The following is a 21,172-nucleotide window of genomic DNA, read 5'->3' as shown; positions in this document are numbered from 1 at the left end:
CCATAAATATAAACCTTAGTGGATTCCGCAATCTCAAGCATATTATATACTTCTTCTGTCCCATAAAAATAGCTCACCTATTTATGGTAACTTTTTTCTCTCTAATAAGGTGGCCTTAATTATTTTATTTTTCTCATACTTTACCAATTATATATTAAAATCTGTGTCTGTCATAAAAGTGTTTATTTTTAAGGTTTAGGTTGGTTGCAGAAGATGATTCAAAACATAGTCTGTGTGTAAGTATTTATGCATTTATGCATAAAGGAAATGACAAATGAGGATTTATTTAGAGACTAAAATCTCACCAACTTTGGAGGAGGATTTTTATTTCCGAAGGATATATTACTCCAAAATAAATGATTATCACACTACATTCAATTTAAATATTCACTTCATCTATATAAAATTCCAATTTAATGTATATACAAGATTTACTGCACGCCTTGAGTAAATTCTTCGTGGATTCTGCAATTTAAAGCGTTTTATATACATTTCTTTCTTCTATATTATAGCGTAATTTTATTTTCCTTATATTTTCTTTCCATTTGTTCCTTTTCTTAATAGAATATTCTGTAAATTTTGCATACTTTCTCCCTTGATTTCCGAATCTTGAATTTTGATTGCCTTGATTTACTTTTTTTCTCATCGGTATTTGCTTCTTGTTTAATCATTTAATTGTAATATTTGTTTTTAATTTCATCATATTTCGGGCCCGGGCCCGTTCGGTTTGTAAATTATATCTCATGAATTGTAATATTTGTTTTTAATTTCATCATATTTCGGGCCCGGGCCCGTTCGGTTTGTAAATTATATCTCATGAATTGTAATATTTGTTTGGTTTATGAGATTGAATATTACAAATTAATCTTATACGGATAATCATATGATAATAAATTATAACTACCCCATCCAATTAAAAAGTCTCACAACTTAATTCTAAATGGATAATCATACTCCCTCCGTCCACAAAAAATAGATCACTTTGTGTATGACACGGATTTTAATGTAGAATTGGTAAAGTAAGAGAGGGAAGGAGAAAAAGTAGATAAAGTAAGAGAGATAGAGAGAAAAAGTGAGTAAAGTAGGAGAGATGGAAGAAAAAGTGAGAAAAGTATGAGAGATAAACATTTCATTTTAAGAAAGTGATCTATTTTTTGTGGACGTCCCAAAATGGCAAAAGTAATCTATTGTTTGTGGACGGGTGGAGTATGAAATAAGCCATAGTCACCTACTTCAACTAAAATAATATCACAAGTTAATCTTAGATGGATAATTAAAGACTAATGTCCAAAATTTAGTCTCTTACATTGGCCCTAAAAAACTTTTTAGTTCTATACATTAAAGTGTGTTACCTTTTGGTCCCAAACAATATATTTTGTTCCAAAATTTATATTTCCGTTAACTTTAACAGTCAAAGATGTTTTGACCAAATTAGTTGCAAATGGACTTTTAAGAACAAAAGGGATTCAAAGGCCAATGTGATACAATCTCAAGCCTATTATATACTCTCTCTGTCCAATATCTTAGTGGAGTCCGCAATATCAAGCCTATTATATACTATAACGAGTAAAAATTTGATTGTCTAGACACACCACGTGACATGATGATGTGGTGCGTCACACTAATTAGTACGTACAAGTAATCACAAACACATTCTTTTCCAATAAAGAAACAATCAGAAATTAAATCTACAAATAGTTGAAGTTAGCAAGAACTGTTACTCCCATGCTTTCGCTACAAAGAATCATCAATTCAAAGGCGAAATTTTCGATCTTTTTCGCCCCTAAGAGCCCCGGTATAATATATAGGGCTCACACGACTAATGAGCGACAGCTCCAATGAGCACGTTGTTTCGGAATCTAGATGCAAGTATTTAGGCTTCGTTGCGCTACCTCAGCACATCCTGATGAGACTCGCTACATTTTTCCCGATTTCTTCTTTCGTTTGCTCACAAACAGGGATTTGTCCGATGTACATGTCAAAAAAGGCCCCTGGATACATAGAGAAGCGAAATGAAACTTCTTCGTCTTATCATGCATCGATGGTTCGTGTTAGACAACGAGTTAGATGTTATCGTTCAAGAGAAAAACAAGCACACTTACTGCAAAGATCATTGCTCTGCACTGCTCCGATGGTATTCCCTTCAACTGCAAAAGGAAACATCACGTTGTCAATAGCTAGTAATCTCGCACATTGAATAAACGAAGAATCAAGAAACAGTCCGCGCTCGTCACCTTCTGTGATGAGGTGGCTGTCAGCTGTTCTCCGGAAATTGATCGTTGTGCCCACGCGTAGAGGAATATTCTGCGTGAATATGGAACCAAATTCTTGTAGGCAGCTAAAATCAGCTTCCGGATTAGCCTAATGAAGCCGAAAAGACTCGTTCATTGAAGTGTAAGAAAATCAGCATTGTGAACGAGCAACGTTGGAAAAGACCTTTACCTGTGATAATCTGGCTCGGAGAGACTTCTCAAAAACACTACAAGAGAATTTGGAATTGAATCAGAAACATTGAACAGTTATTTTCTTCACTAACTAACGTCTTAGTTTATGTGTCTCGTTACGTTACACGTATCACAACATCAGTTAACTCACTCTCTCACGGTGCTGATTTTGATCCCGTTGCAACTAACCACAAGCCTAACTGTCATGTTGATGTCTGACCTGCAGCAACATCCATCAAACATGTTAAAAACGACACATATTGGAAGCAAACCGTCTACACTCATATAACGATGTCAACTTAACTAGGAGAAAATACCATAGAGACGTGCCAAGAACCAAGTATTTAATGGTAAAAATGTGAGAAACGGTTCTAACGAACCTTAGAAGATCCTGGTAAAAATCTTGGCTCTTGTTCAACTCGTGCCCCGGGATGCAAGCATACTTCGGACCCAATTTCTCACAAACGTCAAATGGATGAACATCTGTCGAAGAAACATACTGTATTAGATAAATCAACTTAATTAACTTCAACGGAACAAACGGTTTTTGGCTTATGACTTACAGAAACCAAATGCATAGACTTTGAGAGATTTGATTCGTATAATAGTCATAGTTCTCGATCCAGTTCCTACGAGGATCTGATATTTGGAAGTAACCCGAGAAAAAGTTAATGAACAATTTCATTACTTTTCAGTCTACAGCATTCAGGGAATTTTTAGTAAAAGTAAAAGGCTATTAGGCTTCTTTCTACCTCAGGTGTGAAACCGGAATTACTTTCCCCCGATATACTATTGTCCAGCATGGATGGAAACTCCACACCAGTTCTGGCCTCGGTCGTCTTAGCCCAAGCCAGACTCTGCAAATAAAGATCACTGCAGGGCCCACATCCTCGACTTTCAATCTCACAATGTTTCTGCTCCGTAGAGCCAGTCTCCAACGGAATAGCAAAGACATTTGTCGAGCTACAAGGAAAAAACAGAGAACTTTACGGTTTCTTGAACATTGAAAAAGCGTTTAAAACTCAGCAAGTCATTCGCTGTCTAGACGCGGAAGTCGAGCTTACACATTAGCCAATGGTGGCAACAATGCAGCCCCCAACGAAAGCATAGGAAACGTTTGAAGCCATTGAGCCTCTTTCGACAGTTGCTTCAAAGCAAAGCTCGATATCTTATTAACCGCTACCGGGATTGCAGATATCCTGCTATATTTAAACTTGCTTTTCACGTTGACATTGGGGCCACGGGCGCACCATATCACTAGAGCCCCAGCGAATTTCGACATACAGCTGAAAGCTTCTTGGAGGGCCACGTTCCCGGGCGCCAAAAGATGCCTCGAGTTGTCAACCAGCGACGCAATGTGAGAGATCCAATGAGCACCCAAGGTATGAGGCAGAATGGGATCGATAGGGAAAATTCCACCTAAATTCCCATCTTGTTCAGCGAAAAACAACCAATTAGTTCCCATTTATCGAACGACAAATGTATCGATTACCAACTGCAAGCTCTTGGCCTAAAAGTGACAGCAAAACCTGCATAAGTGATACCAACAATCAGCAAATCAGAGTAATTTCAAAGCTCAATGACAAGTTTGCAGTCTCAATTGCAAGAAAAAAGCCAATGTTTGAAGAAGGCAAAGAGTAATCTTCAAGAAGTTAACTGCTTTTTCCCAAATAAGTTAGCAAAAATCTAAAGAGGGCAAAGAGTAATCTTTAAGAATTTCCAAGATTATGACATCAATAAGGTGAAATAGTGAAATGCAAGAAAATTCAAAATACTATGAAAAATATACAAAGCAATCAAACATGAACCAGAAAAGGTCAGCATATAGTATTAACTGCTTTCCTATTAAATTGGCAAAAAATTCTAAAGAGGCAAAGAGCAATCTTCAAGAATTTCCAAGATTGTAACATCAATGAGGTAAAATATTGAACAAGAAAAATCCAATAAACACCTAATCATGCAACAAAAAATCAAACATGATAGCTTAGAAATTGAGCTGTTTTGACATGTAACTCTTCAAATACAATCATCCATCAAAACTCAATCAGAATCACAACCATGAATCAGGAAGAACAATAAACAGCATCAACAACACATCATCACCAAAATACCAAAACCACATTGAACAAATCAATCAAAAAAGAAGAAAGATTATGAAACCTGGAAAGTGGCCTAAAAAGTAAGTTAAAAAAGGGAAGATCAAGAACACTTTTTTATAAGCAATGAGCTTGACAACTCGATGAGGGCTCTTGTTGATCTCGCCAAGGAACAGAGGGAAGTCTAGACTTAATGGTGTCTTCTCCTTTTGAAATACCCCTTTCGGCAAAAATGGGTCTGACCCAGATTTCTATTCAATAAAAAGATTTGATTTTTTTTACTAATTGCATTGAAGTTCGACAGTGACGCAGGCCAACAAAGGAAGAATGAATTTTTAAAAAGTTAGAAAAGGCAAAAGAGGAAGAAATCTCTGACCTCTTTGCTTTTGTATAATTTTTCTTCTTTCAAATTAATTAATTATTACTGAAATTATTTTGGTCGTACAACTCCAAAAATAGGGGGGCTTGTGTCTTAATCGTGTACTTTTCTGGGCTCTCTGTTTCCGGCCGATCTTATCGTTCACATTCATTCTTGTTTCCCCCTTTGCCACCTCCACGTCACTTTCATCGTCACTTGGATTCTTTTATTCTTATTTAGATTCCTCGTTTCCTATTTTCATTCATATAAACTTTGTTATTTATTGGGCAAATTGAAAGAATGCAACTTTGAAAATTAATTATGAGGTTTGAATTTGAAATTAGCATTCGGCGTGGATATTTATTTAGTTATGTTTGATTGTGGCTCATTCCAATGTTTGTTCCATTTGGACACTAGCTAATTGCGGTTAATGAAATACTCCCTCCGTCCCGGATAATTCGTCTCACTTTGACCGGACACGGGTTTTAAGAAATCTAATGGAAAGTGAGTTGAAAAAGTTGGTGGGATGTGGGTCCTACTTTTAAAGTATTAGTTTTATAATAAAATGTGAGTAGGAATGAGTTAGTGGAATATGGGGTCAACTACCAAAAATGATAAAAGTGAAGTGGGATGGACCAAAATGGAATACTGGGACTAATTATCTGGGACGGAGGGAGTATATATTAAATCATAATTAGCCCATAAATGTACTCCTTAATTAATGATATTAATGATTTGGACGATTAACACCTAAATGTTTGAGCACCTTTTAATTGCCAGCTATCTCATGTGATATAGTACATGAACAAATTAATAAATAGAACACGCTAAAATTTTAGGTGAAAACCGTCCAAATTTCCAACTTGGCGTCCATTAACAAAATTCCTAACTATGTTGATTTGTCTGCTCTTTATACGCGGGAGAATTCATTCATTAACCCACGCCAACGCCAACTAATTAAGACACGAGGATTGCTACAAACTCGACTTCGACAATAATTGTCGGAAAAATCATGAACTTCGAATTTGTTCACAATTATTCCACATAAAATATTTTTGCTAAACAATAGTATAAAAAGACGGAAAATCGTATATTGATTAGTTAAACAATAGTATTATCTATTCATAGAGAAAACGTTGTTTGGTTGAAAAAAAAAATGAATAAATCAGTGATTAGCGACCAAATATTTTGTCATGGGATAATTGCGAATAAATCCAAACTTCATTGTTTTTCTAACTAGTTTTAAGAGTTCTCAGACTTACTAGAATTTGATCAAATCTTATGATTTTCCCGGCAATTTGACCTTTTGTCTCTTATGCATGTTTTTAGTTTTTACATGTTTAGGAAAACAACCAAATTGGGGTGTAGATAAGATTCAAACGTGACGCTATACCTAATTTATACATCACCACATGTTGCTTCTCGCCTTTATGTTCGAGTAGCAAATAATTGATGTGTAAAAAAAATATTTCAAATCAATAGTAGTCCTCTTATTTATCAGTAAATTGCACCACAAACAAAACACTGTAATATCAAAGAAATATACATATCATAAAGTGCAAAATCAATGTGATTTACAGCCAGATCACCTCATTTACAGATGATGAATAACAAAGAACATACAAATGGTGCTTTGTCAATCGTTGTAGTGAAAAAAAATATAGTAATAAAATAAAAATGGGATGGTCTTTAAGCGAGGAAATGAAATGAACTAAATCACAGATAATATAACCACATTCGAAAGATTCGAATTATGTGACCTGGAAACTCCTTAAGCCATTGATTCGTCGATTTTGTGAAGTTTAGCTTGCATCACAAGAGTCCTGCTTCGAATAGATTTCGCCTTCTCAAGGTCTCGTCTACCAGCTTGAAGGTCTTTTTTACAAGCTTCTGGTCTAAGGCGGTTGTTCTATAGATCTTGAAGACCCGGTCAACACGATCAGGTGACGTGCTTTGGAAATACAGCTCCTCGAATTTTTTCTTCACAAACCTGCATAAGAACAACTTTGTTAGGGAAAATTAGGGAGAAAACAAAACAAAGAAGGCATGAGAGTGCTTACTCATATGCATGCTCGATTTCTTGTTTCCCAGTTGAAACTGGCTGGTAATCCTTGAACCACTCGCAAGAATTCAATGGAACCTGCGTAAAAGCACATTACGACACAAATCTCATGGAAGTCGTCCGATGCATAAGACCTTGCGTACTTACTTTGAGGACCTTCTTTTCAAATAAATCAAATTTGTTGAGAAATAGCAGAAATGAAGTTTTCTGCATGGAAGTGGCAAATATTAGTAAGTGACCATCTGACGCTTCATGGACATAACAAAAACGGGCAGTCTTGTAACATCAGATCCAACCTCAAAGCACGGTTGCTTCAGGATCCACTCAAATAGTTCTTTTGTCTCCATCATTCGGTTTTTGTTATCATCCTCGAAGAGAGTTTGATCGTACCTGTAAAACTACAGAGTTAACATAACACCAGAGATGAATTTAAAGGCAATGGAAGAAATGTGTCCTGATGAAATCATGTGATACCAAAATGGCAATAAAGCGAGTAGTGAGAGAGAATAGTTTTCTTGGTAAAGAGAGTGATATAGTCATACTCGCTTATAGCAGCACAGAATATCACAGCTGAGACGCCCTCAAATAAATGAATCCATTTTCTTCTTTCATTTTTCTGGCCTCCCACATCAAAGAGACGATATACTTCTCCACTTTTCTTGTTTTCTCCAACTGGGCTGCAAACATATCAATTGTTAGAGAGAAGTAAGACAATTTGCTTTGTTCCTTTTTCTCTCTTTTAAGTAGTACCATATGGGATTAAGAAATTATTTTCAGGATTTCTAACTAGGGAAAAAATGAAAAGCTTCAAAGTATTTCCAGAAAAATGACATAGCTTAGTTAGTTGATAAGATTAGATGTGCCTCTAAATTGAATCTTCCGAAACAAATTGTGTGGTTGTGGCTTGTGGCGGATGTCATTTTTTCAACCAGGAAAAAGATGACAGTGTTAAGTTGGTGATAATAAAGCATGAAGGAACAAACATATTACTAAAATATAAATTTCTGTACATGGACAGAAGGATGGCAGAAATCACCTGAACTGGATTTCTACAACACCGGTTGTCCGAACCCTGGCATAAAGAACATCTTCCTACATCATGACATACATAAAAACATATTTTTTTTAAAATACATAATTGGAAAAAAAAAATTGAACATAAAGTACATAGGGAGTTCTAATATTTACTAGGAAAAGTTTTAGCACACTTCGAAAAGAATGGTGAGATGATTTCCAGTAGATCAGACAACCTAATCACATAGTTATATAAGGGAGAGATGGGAATAATACGTATGCCAGCCTAATGTTCATGGATACCTTAGTAGGAATATAGTCTGCATCAGACAGTCTTTGTAAATTTTCCATAAAAAATTGAGCACAATCTGGAAGTTGAAGTTCATTACCATAGACGTATGTTTCCTGTCAACGAGGGTAGTACACATGAATCAGTAAATCTAAAAGGATAAAATGAAAACCAGGCACATATTCAGTTGACGACTACTTCAAACCATATACAGCAAGCACGACCAACCTGTATGGCACTATCTCTCCACAGAGTTCCAATTTCATGTGCGATCTCCTTGGTTAGAGGTGGATAATTCAACCTACCACCAATTTCTGAAAATTTCTCTCCAATTTCCTGAAAGAAAATTTGCAACGAACATCTTCAGAGCGGTTCAATCTTTATCTGGTTTCTAATCCAAGACAATGAAAATCAAGTACTATAAACCAGGGTTGTCATGAAACAAACAAGCAGACCTTATTTTCATCAGATACGATGAACTTTGAGGAATCTTCTGAGCTTTGAGATAATTCCTTCGAACCATCATATAATATCTGCCAGAAACAATACAAAACTAAGCATGATTTTCTCGTGCAACTTCAACACATACGATGCAACAAAGTTATTTCGGAAATTTACACATCCTATCAATCAACTTCAATATGGACCAAAGGGTAACAACCAACACACCATTCATATATTCGTACTTTTATTGTGTGATAAACATTGGCATGGATGACTGGAGTGTAGCCTTTCAGCTCAGCCTCATCGAACCCGCTCTGAAACAGAAGTTTTATCTGCAATGCATTTGGACAATTACCTTTATGAATGAGCTACATATAAAACAGACATTATGCATTAAATCTGACCTTGATATAGAAACGATCATCATACCTGCTTGAAAATAGTGGACTTTCCAGAATCTCCAGCGCCTTTAGGAAAAATCAGTAAATGTCAATAAATGCAGAAAGCAGATTAAAAAATCGAACATTCAAAACCAAAATTAGAGCTATCCATGCACCGATACCAAGTAACAGAAGCTTCTGAATATGCTTCTCAGCCTTTGTTTCTTGCTCAATTCGCCTTTCAATTTCTGCAGCCTGACAATCCAAGCGGCATAAAACATCAACACCAAAATACAAACAATCCACAAATAAACAAATTCCATCAAATCGCACTGTAATTCAACAAATTTGAAAGTTATAAAAGCCATTAACCTGCTCATTTTCCTCAGGATCAGCTGGACTGTGCCGATGTCTACTGCAGAGTGACCCCATACTATCTATTAACGCACACAACACAAACACCATATGACCTCAATCCGTCAACCAGCTCAGTCACCAATTCCACCGTCCAAACCTCCACGCAGCTCCATTCCTCGCCAATTGCACCGATTGGAATGACGTCGGCGGTGGAAATTGAATACCAGCTCAGCTGCAGCTCGAGATGCGTCGGCGAGTGGATTTCAGTGTTTGATTCAGCTCCTAGCTCAAATGGTGAAGCTGTCGAACGGCGACGCGGATCTGGCGGAGGATAGAGCGGATACCAGAGCTTGTAGCAGCGGCACGGCGGAAATGGAGGTGGCCGCGGCGGCGATCGGCCGTGGAAAGAGGGGCGGAGAGGGGAAGGAGGGTTTGGTGATGGGTTCAATCCATCTGATAGATCCGGCGGTTTTAAGCTTTTTGACCAGTCAAACATCAATCAACTTTTTGACCGATTAAGATATTCGAGTCGTGCGTGTTTTGGTCTAGTGATAAAATCGGTTAACCAAATGTCTCGGTTTTGGTCTATCGTAATTCGTAACGCAACCATCGAGTTAGCCTAGGTCGGGATATGATTTGGATCAGGAAAAAGAATACTATCAAAAAAATCATCAAGATCGATCGATTTTCGGACAACAAATCCAGGGTAGCATATCTTTAGCAATTTTTCTTTGTCTTGTTAGTCTATCTTTTAGTTATGGAATAAATGAAAAATTATTAAAATTGTGTATGATTAACTATTTTTTAAAGTTGTACAATTAACAAAAATTGATCATATTTTAGGATTTTAATTGTTGAACGATAAAAATTTTCTTTGAATGACTCATCAATATAAAAATACATAGGTATGTAGCGTATAGGAATTGCATTGTTACATAATGTAACATTGAAAATAGCATGGTGCTATATTTAATTTACAATGAAGGAATAGTAAGAAACCTATACCATGATGTGATGAAATTTAAATTAAATTCTATGAATTGTGTCGCACTCAAACGGTTACGGATGCAAATGTTATGTCACGGAAACTTTATTTTGTTAGCATTTTGTTGCAAAAGTTAAGAATGCTTGAATTGAAAGCAATCTAAAACGAATTTGATGAAGTAACGTCTATTTTTATTTTAGTCACGCAACGACCTTCATTTTCACCACCAAATTAACAAAAAAAACTTTGCCTTGGATCATTAACGATCAGTTTCATTTAATTACTATTTTTGTAATTGCACTTAATATTATTGTAAATGCAATAACTTTATGCATACGATTATTGATAGGTGAGGTAAGGAATATTTTACTCCCTCCGTTCCATAATAATAGAGTCATTTTGCCATTTTGGTAAGTTCCATAGTAATAGAGTCAACACATTTTTTCACACCTACTTTAATCTCTCTTACTTTTTTCTCTCTTCATCTCTCTACCTTTTTCATTTTTCACTTTATTCTCCATTCACTTAACTCGCCTAACACAATTTTTCTTAATCTTCGTGCCGAAACGAAACGTCTTCATTACTATGGAACGGAGGGAGTAGTTGCAAATTAGAATTGGTTCGAGTCTCTAAGTTTCTACTTGAGATAAATCTCTCTCTTTGAGTTAGAGTCGGTTCAAATCTCTAAGTTTGTATTTTGCATATTCATTTGGCAATACACTTGTGGCTAGACCTGCCCAAGGTTTACTGAACCGGCGGTTAAAACCGGAACCGTAACCGTAACCATCGGTTACGATTTTGAACCGAAACCGTGAGAATTTACACGAACCGAAATCGTCGATTTTTGAACCGTGATTCGGTTCAGGTTCAAAAAAATTCGAACCGAAACCGTGCCGGGACCGCCGGTTCCAAACCGGAACCACGAAAAATTGCCAGAAAACCGTAAAACCAAGTCGGAACCGCGAAACACCCTCGCGGTTCGGTTCCGGTTCGGCAATTTCTAATACCGTGGGCACCTCTACTTGTGGCGTCTTCATAACCATAGTAGTTGTTTTATCTTGTGTCGTTCTATCTCACTTTATTTATTACTGCATATCTCTCATTTATCTCTGTCTCACACAACTTATATTGCCAACGACACTGCTACTTGCCCGATGTTGCCAATTGTTTCAACGTCGATTAGCTTCCCTTGCACATTCTCTAATTCCTTCTCTCTCATTACTCGTCTCTCTCATAGTCCCTATATGTAAAGATGCGAACCAATTCTTTTGAGTGAATACATACTTCATTTGCTTCCTACCTTAGAAATATCTAGTCATTTTCTCACCCCACATAATCAACACTTCTTGAATTTCCGAACAAACTTACATATCAATTCAAGAAGTTGGTGAAGATGAAAAAATGACAAAATAAGGAAATATTTGGATCAATGTAAATTTGAAGCAATTCAATCAGAAATATTTTGCTGCATTTTAATGTGATGGGATGTCAAAGTTACTTCCTAATTAGTACTAGCTAATTCTAAAATCTTGACGAAGTAGTCCAAATAAGACTTTTGTTACTATAATGGTTATTTAATTTTGGTAACAAGAAACGTAGTTATCATTATGTAATATGGACTATCAAGTGGCACTATAATTATGACTATAGTAGTATATGTAGTACCTGAACGACTAATTCTTCAAAAATAATAAACAAAAATATAGTATGAGAAAATCAGAAAAGTATTTATAGAGTACTACTACTTGTGAAAGGGGTGAGAAGGTTAAGCTCTCATTTTGGTCAATTGCAATACGGGTAGACTTTGTCATCCCGAGATTGCCGTAAATTGAATTTACATGAGATTATTCGAGATTAATATTGTCACGTGAAAAAGCTAAGACTAATCGTACATAATATTATCCTGAGATTAAGTATTGAATTTTATTTATCGAAATAAACAATGTTATAAGAAGACTCAATCTTATCCAATCCATCAAGTCGAACACCATATTTATATTTTATAACTAGAGAAATTTAATCATACTTTACGCATAAACAACTACCTTGATGTCAAATCTATTACAACCCAAGTAAGAAATTATTGACAATATTGTTGAATTGGCTTGGTTGTTCTAGTTGAAGAATATGTGATCCTTTTTTTATGACTTGTAATTTGGCCTTCTGTCCAAGCAACCTGCAATAATCTATGTATTAATAATCACATTTTAAAGAAACATGGCATTAATTATTTCGTGTGGAAATAAAATAAATGTAACAATGAAATATTGAATGAATACATAATACCTCTTGAGTTCCTCTCCTCTCTCCAGCAAAAAAATCTGGTCATTTTCTCCCCACACAATCAATACATCCTGAATTTTCAATAATAGGAGTAATTTTTTTAAAATACACATCGTTCAAGAAATTAGTTGACAAAATGAATTGAACATATGTAAGTCCAATTCAATAATTTGTCACATACCTGTGAAAGGGGAGATAAGGTTACAGTCTCATTTTTTCCATTATTAAACTCTTTCAAAAGCTCCAGCTTCTCTTTCCTATTTTTAGAATAAAATTTCTGAAATACCGATAGTAAATTAATGTTAAAAACTCTTTGGCTAATGTTAGTTACAAATTTCATTTCAAGACTTAATCCTTATAATCATAAATTCATTACACTTCTTTTATTTTGTGACATTCCATTTTAATTTTTTTAATTTGGATATTAGATTTCGAAAAGAATATGACCCGATACATCAAAATGCAATATAGTATATAAGATGTCACACTAAAAGATCGACTTACATCAATATAATCATTGAGCACGAAGTCGGGCATGTAAGGCGAAGGCCGGGAGACCACGAATCGGAGGGACGACCTTAGCTGACTGGCCGTGACGGGGAGGAACAGATCCTCGATTTCGTCCACACCCGATTGCTTAAGTAGCCGGTCATTGTCGCTCGGCCGCATGTTCACAGCCGAGCAAGCGATCACGACCTTCTCCACCCTCTCCGGCCACATCTCCGCCATCCAGTACGCCACGAATCCGCCGTAGCTGACCCCCACAACCGAGTACCTATAAATTATAATCCATCATAATTAGTCTTATCGTCTACGAAATTATTTTATTATTATTTAAAAAAATTGACTTTTATTTTGACTTTTTTTACCTCATGACTCCGAGATTTTCCATCAAACTGGCCAAACAGGTGGCCTGGAAAACCTCGGAGCGAATGGGGGACTGGGTGTAGGATTCGCTGAAGAATACGAGGTCAGACGTCGTATTTATTTAGCGAAGAAAGCGGCTTGTTGTCGCCACTGCCAGATGCTCGCCGGGCCGAAGCTCGTCCCGAAGCCGTGGATGAGGACGAGCTTCGGCTTGGCGGTGGGGGCGGGTGGGCCCCAATAGTGGATGGTGGTGTCGCCGTCGATGTCTGCCGTCTGGGAGGAGAGGCCCGCCGCCGTGATGGAGCGGCGGAGGAAAAAGCCGGCGATAGATATGACACTGAAACAGGAGGTGATCATTATCGATGATTTGGTTGTGTAAAATTGAAAAAAAATATGATTTGAACTGCGGAGGAATTTTAGTACTAGGAGTACTAAATTATGTACATTAATTATGTTGTAGTCAAACAATTTAGTTTGAAACATTAAGATTTTTTATAAACTGACGTATGATTCTAGAAAGCAATGTAGCAAGTTGGTTTTTACAAATTTCATTAAATATTGTTAAAATTATAGTATACAAATAAGGTGTATTTATGCCGGTGGAATTATTTAATATTGTCTCTCCTTGCAACTTGTGGTAGTATTGTAGCAGTATGCATACAGTATACTTATTTAATTGGAGGAAATGATAAATATGTCAACTATTTGGGTTTAATAATCAAAGAATTACTTTTGAGTTTTATCAGTACTATGAAATTATCAAATGTATGAACTATGATTGAACTGATAACTTTATTTATTCAAATAAACAACCTTTATAAGGCTCAATCTCATCCAATATGGAAAACCACAATAATCTTTTATATTTAGTTCATTCTCAAACTAATAACACAATTACTATAACTTTAGGGAGATCTATGACAACCCATGTAAGAAATTCTTGAGAATATTGTTGAATTGGGTTGGGTGTTCCAGTTGAGGAATGTGTGATCCCTTTTTTATGACTTGTAATCTGGCCTTCTCTCCTAGCAACCTGCAATATTAATAATCACATTATAAAAATATGGCCTTAAATATTTCATGTGAACATTAAATAAATGTGACAATGAATATTATTGAATGAATACATACTTCTTGAGTTCCTCTCCTCTCTCCAGCTGAAATATCTGGTCATTTTCTCCCCACACAATCAATACTTCCTGAATTTTCGATATTTAAAAAAACAATTTATTTGAATATATGTAAATCCATTTCAATAATTTGTATATTAGAATATACTAACCTGTGACAGGGGAGATAAGGTTACAGTCTCATTTTTACCAATATTCAACTCTTTCAAAAGCTCCAGCTTCTCTCTTCTGTTTTCAGAATACAATTTCTGAAAACATAGATTATAAATTAATGTTATAGTAGAAAATTAAATGATGACAAATTACTATGGCTAATTTTATTCAATTTCCCTTAAAATTGAATAAACATATGACACAAAACATCGAAATGCAATATAAGATGTCGTACTAAAAGGTCAACTTACATCAATATAATCATTGAGGACGAAGTCGGGCATGTAGGGCGGGGCCCGGGAGACGACGAATCGGATCGACGACCGCAGCTGACCGGCTGTGACCGGAAGCAACAAATCCTCGATTTTGTCCACGCCGGCTTGCTTCAACAGCCGCACATTGTCGCTCCGCCTCATGTTCACAGCGGAGCTCGCGATCACGACCTTCTCCACCCTCTCCGGCCACATCTCGGCCATCCGGTACGCCACGAACCCGCCGTAGCTGGTCCCCACAACCGAGTACCTATAAAATCCACAACACTTAATAATATATCATCAAAATAATCAAATGTAGCATGTACTAGATTATTTAATTATTATTGACTTTTTACTAAAAAAATTGACTTTTTTGACCTGGTGATTCCGAGGTTTTCCATCAGTCTGGCAAGACAGGTGGCCTGGAAAACCTCGGAGCGGGCGGGAGACCGCGTGTAGGATTCGCCAAAGAATACGAGGTCGGGGATGTAGACGTCGTATTCTTTGGCGAAGAAGCCGGCCTGGTGCCGCCACTGCCAGATGCTAGCCGGGCCGAAGCCGTGGACCAGGACGAGCTTCGGCTTGGCGGTGGGGGCGGGCGGGCCCCAGTAGTGGATGGCGGTGTCGCCGTCGATGTCGGCCGTCTGAGAGGAAAGGCCCGCCGCCGTGATGGAGCGGCGGAGGAAGCCGCCGACGAGGGAGATGACGCTGAAACAAGAGACCACCATTTGATGCCGGAAAAATTGAAGAAAAATGGGATTTGAGCTGAGGAATTTTTGTAAGCAAATAATAATTGCTGTGTCGTTGAAATTTTTCTAGTAGTTATAGAATTCAATGTCACGAGAAAAAGAGAGTGAGTTCCATAAATTGACAGACATTAATATTTTAACCACTTTCCTTTCCAACCATAAATAGGTCACAGCTGCATAATTTATTGCAAATTGCTTAATGTGTGTGTGGTCAATTTAATTATTGGCCTAAAGTCCAGATACTATATATCCTAATTTCTACCATTTCAAAAAAATTATTTTTGCACACCGTTAATTTTAGAAAGGGTTGTCCGTTGCAAAAGATTAAATTTTTTTAGAAATTGAATTAGTTCGGGATTATTCGAGATTAATTCTTCACGAAATTATAAATATTGGGTTTTATGTATCCAACCAAATAACAATTATAATACACAATTCTATTTAATTTTTCAAAGCAATTATTTACTACTCCAAAATCTCTAGCTTTGCAATTACAAGACGAAATGGTGTACTATGATATTTGTGTGTGGACTTGAATGCAATAACATGGATTTAGTTGGCATAAAATTAGAATTGATTGGAAAAAAAGGGGGTAGGTTAATATGGATTCAAGTGGGTTGGTTGTCTAAATAAATTATTTAGAAAGGTAATTATGTGATCGTATATTAGAATGCTAAAAAGAAACATCACTGAAAAGGAAATGAGAATATGAGCTGTCGAGGCATATTGATTCGTCTCAATTCAACTAGCTTCACTATATTTTATTGGTATAAATTGCTAATGCAACTTTTTTATTATTTTACTTTAGTAAATCTATGCCTCATAAGACGTCCACTTTTTTAATACAACCACAACTCCCACCATCATTTTTTCACAACACAAATAAATGCATATGCTACTACTTGTGGCTAATCAAACTAACCTATGCTCAACGTGAGGCCTCCCTGCTATGCTCTAAAGCTCGAACAGCAGCGCCACCGTGAAGAGGCTCCTCCCACCGTTGTAGGAGTTGCTTTTTTCTGTTGAACTCTGAGTTTTCAAATTCGCCAACTCTATTGTGGACTGACCAAAATAGTAAAATGAAACTCCTGCCGAGCGAAATATAGAGTACCATTTAGTAATTAATAGTAAAAAAATGTATTAAGTAATAAAAATATTTACTTAAATAACTATTGACTTTGTATTAGAAAATATCATACATCTATCTTTTAGGCCCTGAAATCTAGAGAGCGACGTTGAAATTTCAGAGATCGTAAAATTGACACTGATTTTTCTTTTATAGAAGTTGATAATTTGAGTTTACTTAAATACTTTTATTATAATTTAGAAATAAGACTGATGTACATATCAAATAAGATTGAATTCCATGTACTCCATAGTCCATATTAAGAAGATGGATAGATAGAGCATATTGCTTAATCCATAGAGGACAATCGATAACGTCATTCCTTCACTAGATTGATCTCAAATAATTTTAGATTGATTTAATTTTGATCAGAGCGATAGAGACTAATACTTAACTCGGATAGCTAAGGCTAAGAAATTGCGACGCAGTATTCATTCACCTCACAGGATCAATCTCGAATAGTTTGGGATCAATTGATTTTTGAACAATAGACAAGTTAATCTTGAACAATTGCACAATTTACCCGAAAATAATATAGTGTGAAGCACATATTTAAAATTCATTTTCTCCAACAATATAATGGTATCATAAGTTATGCATAAAAATCATACACAATTTCCCCATACAAATTACTCCATGATTACACAGATCCAAACTAAATTCAGATTTCTTCAAATTAAGAAACACGTGATAAATTAAAGGATACAATCTCGAAACCCTAATCCCCAAATCGCCAAATACAAACGAAATCCAAAAAAAGACCAAATCAATCAGAGCCGATCCGATCTCAATCGATTCCAACACCACCAAATCCAGATCAAGCGCAGGCGCAGGGGTTGTCGACCACCACCACTTCCTCATCGCCGCCGCGGAACGCCAGGTATCCGGCGGCGAGCCCGACCACCACCGCGACGAGCACGCCGGCGTTGAACGACATCACCGCCAGCATCAGGCAGTACCCGATCGCCGAATTGACCCCGAACAGGACCGCTCCGGCGACCTGGTAGGGCCCCCAGCGGCGGCCGCCGAGCTTGCTGAGGAGAGGAGCCTCGGCGGCGGAGGAAGGAGGGGGCTTGGCGGCGGAGAGGAGCTTCAATCGGAGGCGGCGCTCCTCCATGTACTGGTAGAAGGCGGCGAAGAGGAAGAGGGCGAGGAGAGAGAGGAAGTAGCCCGGCCAGGAATTGGTCTGCCAGGAATCGAAGAGGATGGTGACGCTTCGGCCCCAGTAGAAGGTCATGTGCATCATCGTTGCAGATGGAGGAGGAATTTGGGGGGTTTTTTGTTGTTTTTTGGGGGAATTTGCAGAGTTTGATTTCGTGTAGTTGGTGGGGATTGGGTTGGTTTTTTTTGTTTGGAAAAATGGATTGGAATTATTTTATTCCTTTTTTCTAGGTAGCGTTGGATTCTATGGAAACGATGATTGGGTTTTCAGATATTTATTTTTGTTTTTATTTATTTGTTTTTTGGGTTTTATATTGTATTGTACTACTGTACTACTTTTTATCAATTGGACAGTACTCCCTTAGGGTTTACGGTCTCAGATTAAGAGTCACTTTTTACCATAAAAGTTTGTTTCAGTTTAAGAGTCATTTTTAGAATTTTTTATATTTGGTCATACAATTTTACTCCATTCTTCGTCAAAATTACATAAAAATGTCATTATCTACGTTAAAATAAATCAAAACAAAAATCAAAAGTCAAAAGGACCTACCTTCAACCAACTCTATCATCTCACTTCATTTATTACACACTCCACCATCTCACTTCATTTATTACACACTTCAACTCTTTCTTAAAATCCGAGTCATAACAATAAGTGACGCCAAATGTGGGACGGAGAGAGTATTTTTAGTTCGTCTCACAATTTTAGAAATCTTCTGAAAAAATTATGAGTTGAGAAATAGTTTCTACTTTCTTATTGATTTTTTTTTCAGTGAAATTGTCTTTAATATGACAATCAAATATTTATTCGTAGATGACGAATTAAATAGGGATATTGACATCTAATATCACGAACTTTTAAAAAATTGGATTTTTTCCACGAATTTTAAAATTGGCAAATAATATCACGAACTTTAACTCCGATTTGTTTTTTCCCACGAATGAAAAAATTCATGTTATTGGAGGGTGTGCTTCAAGAAAAACTATCTTCAAAGATTGAAAAACTTGAAGCTCTCAAAATTGTTGTCGAGAAATTACGAAAACAAATCCGTATCATAATATTATTTGTGGGAATTTTTTCATTCGTGGGAAAAAACAAACCAGAGGTAAAGTTCGTGATATTATTTGCCAATTTTAAAGTTCGTGGGAAAACCCAATTTTTTTAAAGTTTCGTGTATTAGATGCCAACGTCCCAATTAAATAATGTTACTATATATTTATAAGAAAACAACATTAATAATATTGATGAAGATTAAATTGGTCCACATAAAATTGTTCAAGATTGAATAAGATTCACTAAGAATTATTCGGCAATGAATTTGTTTGGCGGATTTAACTATCGATGACTTATAAAAGTATACCAAATGTTAGTATTATAATAGAAAATATATTTTCAATTTAAAAATCTGAAAATATAAACTTTTGGACATGAATATTAAAATATTGTACTGAACGAATTATATGCAACTTAAAACGTAACAATAAAAAAAAATTGACGAGCTCGAAATTTTCAATGGCCTATATAGTCAAAATCAAATTTCTAAAAGTCGAAATGCATGTAATATAATGATTAAATCAATATTATAAAAGCCATTGATTTTTTCAGGTAGCCTTTAGTTTATCCTTTATGCAAAATAATAATTTATGTTATTCCTCCGTCATTTAAAAATGGATTTTAGTTAAATATTGTGTACAGATTCAACCTGGCATTTTCTAACATGTTACATGTAGTACAATGATCGTAATGTGTGTAGTACACATTTGACATTACACAATTTACTTAGATTAGTTAGTAGATCATTACAAATGATGAAATGAACACATTTACATAATTTTTCTCCACAACATCATTCTTCTCCATTCTAGTCTTAAGCCACAATTACACTTTCTCTCAAGTCAAAACGTTTAACTTACATTATTCATTTGAGATATATATAATCATCACAATTAAATTCATAAATTAATTATTCAAAATAAAAATTACATAAAATATAATTAATAATTGAAATTATTATTTGATATTAAGATGCATTAAAAACACATAATTTAATAATTTAAATTAAAAAATGTAACTCCATGAATTAATAATTTAAATTAAAAATAGTGCAAAATTAAGAATGGGCCTTGCATATATGAGAAAATTAAGAAAGGGCCATGCATATATGACCCAATTAAAATAGTGTAAAGTTTAGAAAGCCCTTGAAATTTTCCCACGGAGGTATAACTGAAGTTGGGCCAAGGAGCTTATTTGTATAATACAAATGTTAATAAATGTAAAGAAAAATTGTTTAAAAAAAACAATGGAATGTCGATCATGCTTTTATATCTCTATTTGCTCAAAAGAAAAAAGCTAATCTGTGGACGGAATGAGTTTGCAAGTTTATAAAATAATAGTGAAGCTGTAAATTTGATCTATGGTGAGTCCATAATGCAAATTTGTGGTAATTTTTAAAAATAAATTGAACAAGAGTCGTTTATCTAGACAATAATTTTAATTCATTTGAAGTTCTCTTTCACTTTTTTTACCTCTTTCAACTTCAATGGCAAAATTAATCTTTTTTTCTTTATTTTTAGCTCTCGTTAAATGTGTTTTAAAAGTACAATAATAGGGTGAGGTTTTCTCCAGATGATCACGCGATGCGGAAGCCTTCCCCTGCACTTAATCGATATGCTGAGCTACGATTTAGGATTGCCACATATTTATTTGCTCATCGTGTTGCCTGAATTTAACATATAAGGAAATGACTCAATTACGAATGAACTTCCTAAAATGGAAAAACGACTCAACTGTGATGGAACCGACTTGCCTAAAAAGTAATGTACATTCCATTGAAGCAGCATAGAAATTCATATATCACCTAGTGACCTTGTACTCGACAGAAGGACTCAAACTTACATTATGTTGAATATCAATTAAGTTATAAATACTCCTTTACATATTTTGAATTTGGAAATAAATTCTAGTTTATCTTTCTCGGTGAGACATTCCTAAAACGCTTTCAAGAAATTCCAATCAATCC

At 35.7% G+C, this 21,172-nt stretch overlaps 5 protein-coding genes across 5 annotated transcripts; all 5 read right to left on the bottom strand.

The window, feature by feature from the left end:
• Nucleotides 1-1,529: 1,529 nt before the first annotated feature.
• On the bottom strand, nucleotides 1,530-4,794 carry LOC125212287 (fatty-acid-binding protein 2-like). The gene is made up of 10 exons (XM_048112407.1): nucleotides 4,605-4,794; nucleotides 3,509-3,973; nucleotides 3,197-3,407; nucleotides 3,008-3,083; nucleotides 2,825-2,927; nucleotides 2,596-2,664; nucleotides 2,443-2,479; nucleotides 2,235-2,361; nucleotides 2,103-2,147; nucleotides 1,530-1,991 (listed from the first exon to the last, which is right to left on the bottom strand). The coding sequence occupies exons 2-10, from the start codon at nucleotides 3,907-3,909 to the stop codon at nucleotides 1,894-1,896; spliced, it is 1,167 nt and encodes a 388-aa protein (XP_047968364.1). The 5' UTR covers nucleotides 3,910-3,973; nucleotides 4,605-4,794; the 3' UTR covers nucleotides 1,530-1,893.
• Nucleotides 4,795-6,428: 1,634 nt separating this feature from the next.
• LOC125216474 (guanine nucleotide-binding protein alpha-1 subunit) lies at nucleotides 6,429-9,898 on the bottom strand. The gene is made up of 13 exons (XM_048118188.1): nucleotides 9,460-9,898; nucleotides 9,270-9,342; nucleotides 9,137-9,174; nucleotides 8,950-9,039; nucleotides 8,719-8,796; nucleotides 8,492-8,599; nucleotides 8,278-8,379; nucleotides 7,997-8,052; nucleotides 7,503-7,637; nucleotides 7,257-7,350; nucleotides 7,108-7,167; nucleotides 6,959-7,038; nucleotides 6,429-6,888 (listed from the first exon to the last, which is right to left on the bottom strand). Exons 1-13 carry the CDS (start codon nucleotides 9,550-9,552, stop codon nucleotides 6,711-6,713), a joined length of 1,185 nt encoding a protein of 394 aa, XP_047974145.1. The 5' UTR covers nucleotides 9,553-9,898; the 3' UTR covers nucleotides 6,429-6,710.
• A 2,536-nt stretch (nucleotides 9,899-12,434) lies between these two features.
• On the bottom strand, nucleotides 12,435-13,936 carry LOC125210912. The gene is given in 6 exon segments (XM_048110546.1): nucleotides 12,435-12,605; nucleotides 12,716-12,783; nucleotides 12,894-12,989; nucleotides 13,217-13,487; nucleotides 13,582-13,693; nucleotides 13,696-13,936. Coding segments are annotated over 6 exon segments (903 nt in total). The 3' UTR covers nucleotides 12,435-12,490.
• A 416-nt stretch (nucleotides 13,937-14,352) lies between these two features.
• On the bottom strand, nucleotides 14,353-15,955 carry LOC125212726 (2-hydroxymuconate semialdehyde hydrolase-like). The gene is made up of 5 exons (XM_048112965.1): nucleotides 15,495-15,955; nucleotides 15,114-15,384; nucleotides 14,862-14,957; nucleotides 14,711-14,778; nucleotides 14,353-14,612 (listed from the first exon to the last, which is right to left on the bottom strand). Exons 1-5 carry the CDS (start codon nucleotides 15,842-15,844, stop codon nucleotides 14,495-14,497), a joined length of 903 nt encoding a protein of 300 aa, XP_047968922.1. The 5' UTR covers nucleotides 15,845-15,955; the 3' UTR covers nucleotides 14,353-14,494.
• Nucleotides 15,956-17,568: 1,613 nt separating this feature from the next.
• LOC125217033 (copper transporter 5.1-like) lies at nucleotides 17,569-18,401 on the bottom strand. Its single transcript, XM_048118857.1, has one exon. It carries the CDS (start codon nucleotides 18,235-18,237, stop codon nucleotides 17,809-17,811), a length of 429 nt encoding a protein of 142 aa, XP_047974814.1. The 5' UTR covers nucleotides 18,238-18,401; the 3' UTR covers nucleotides 17,569-17,808.
• Nucleotides 18,402-21,172: the final 2,771 nt, after the last annotated feature.

Source organism: Salvia hispanica, chromosome 3, assembly GCF_023119035.1.
Source record: "Salvia hispanica cultivar TCC Black 2014 chromosome 3, UniMelb_Shisp_WGS_1.0, whole genome shotgun sequence".
Lineage (NCBI taxonomy): Eukaryota > Viridiplantae > Streptophyta > Magnoliopsida > Lamiales > Lamiaceae > Salvia > Salvia hispanica.
This window is presented reverse-complemented; position numbering and strand designations above follow the sequence as displayed.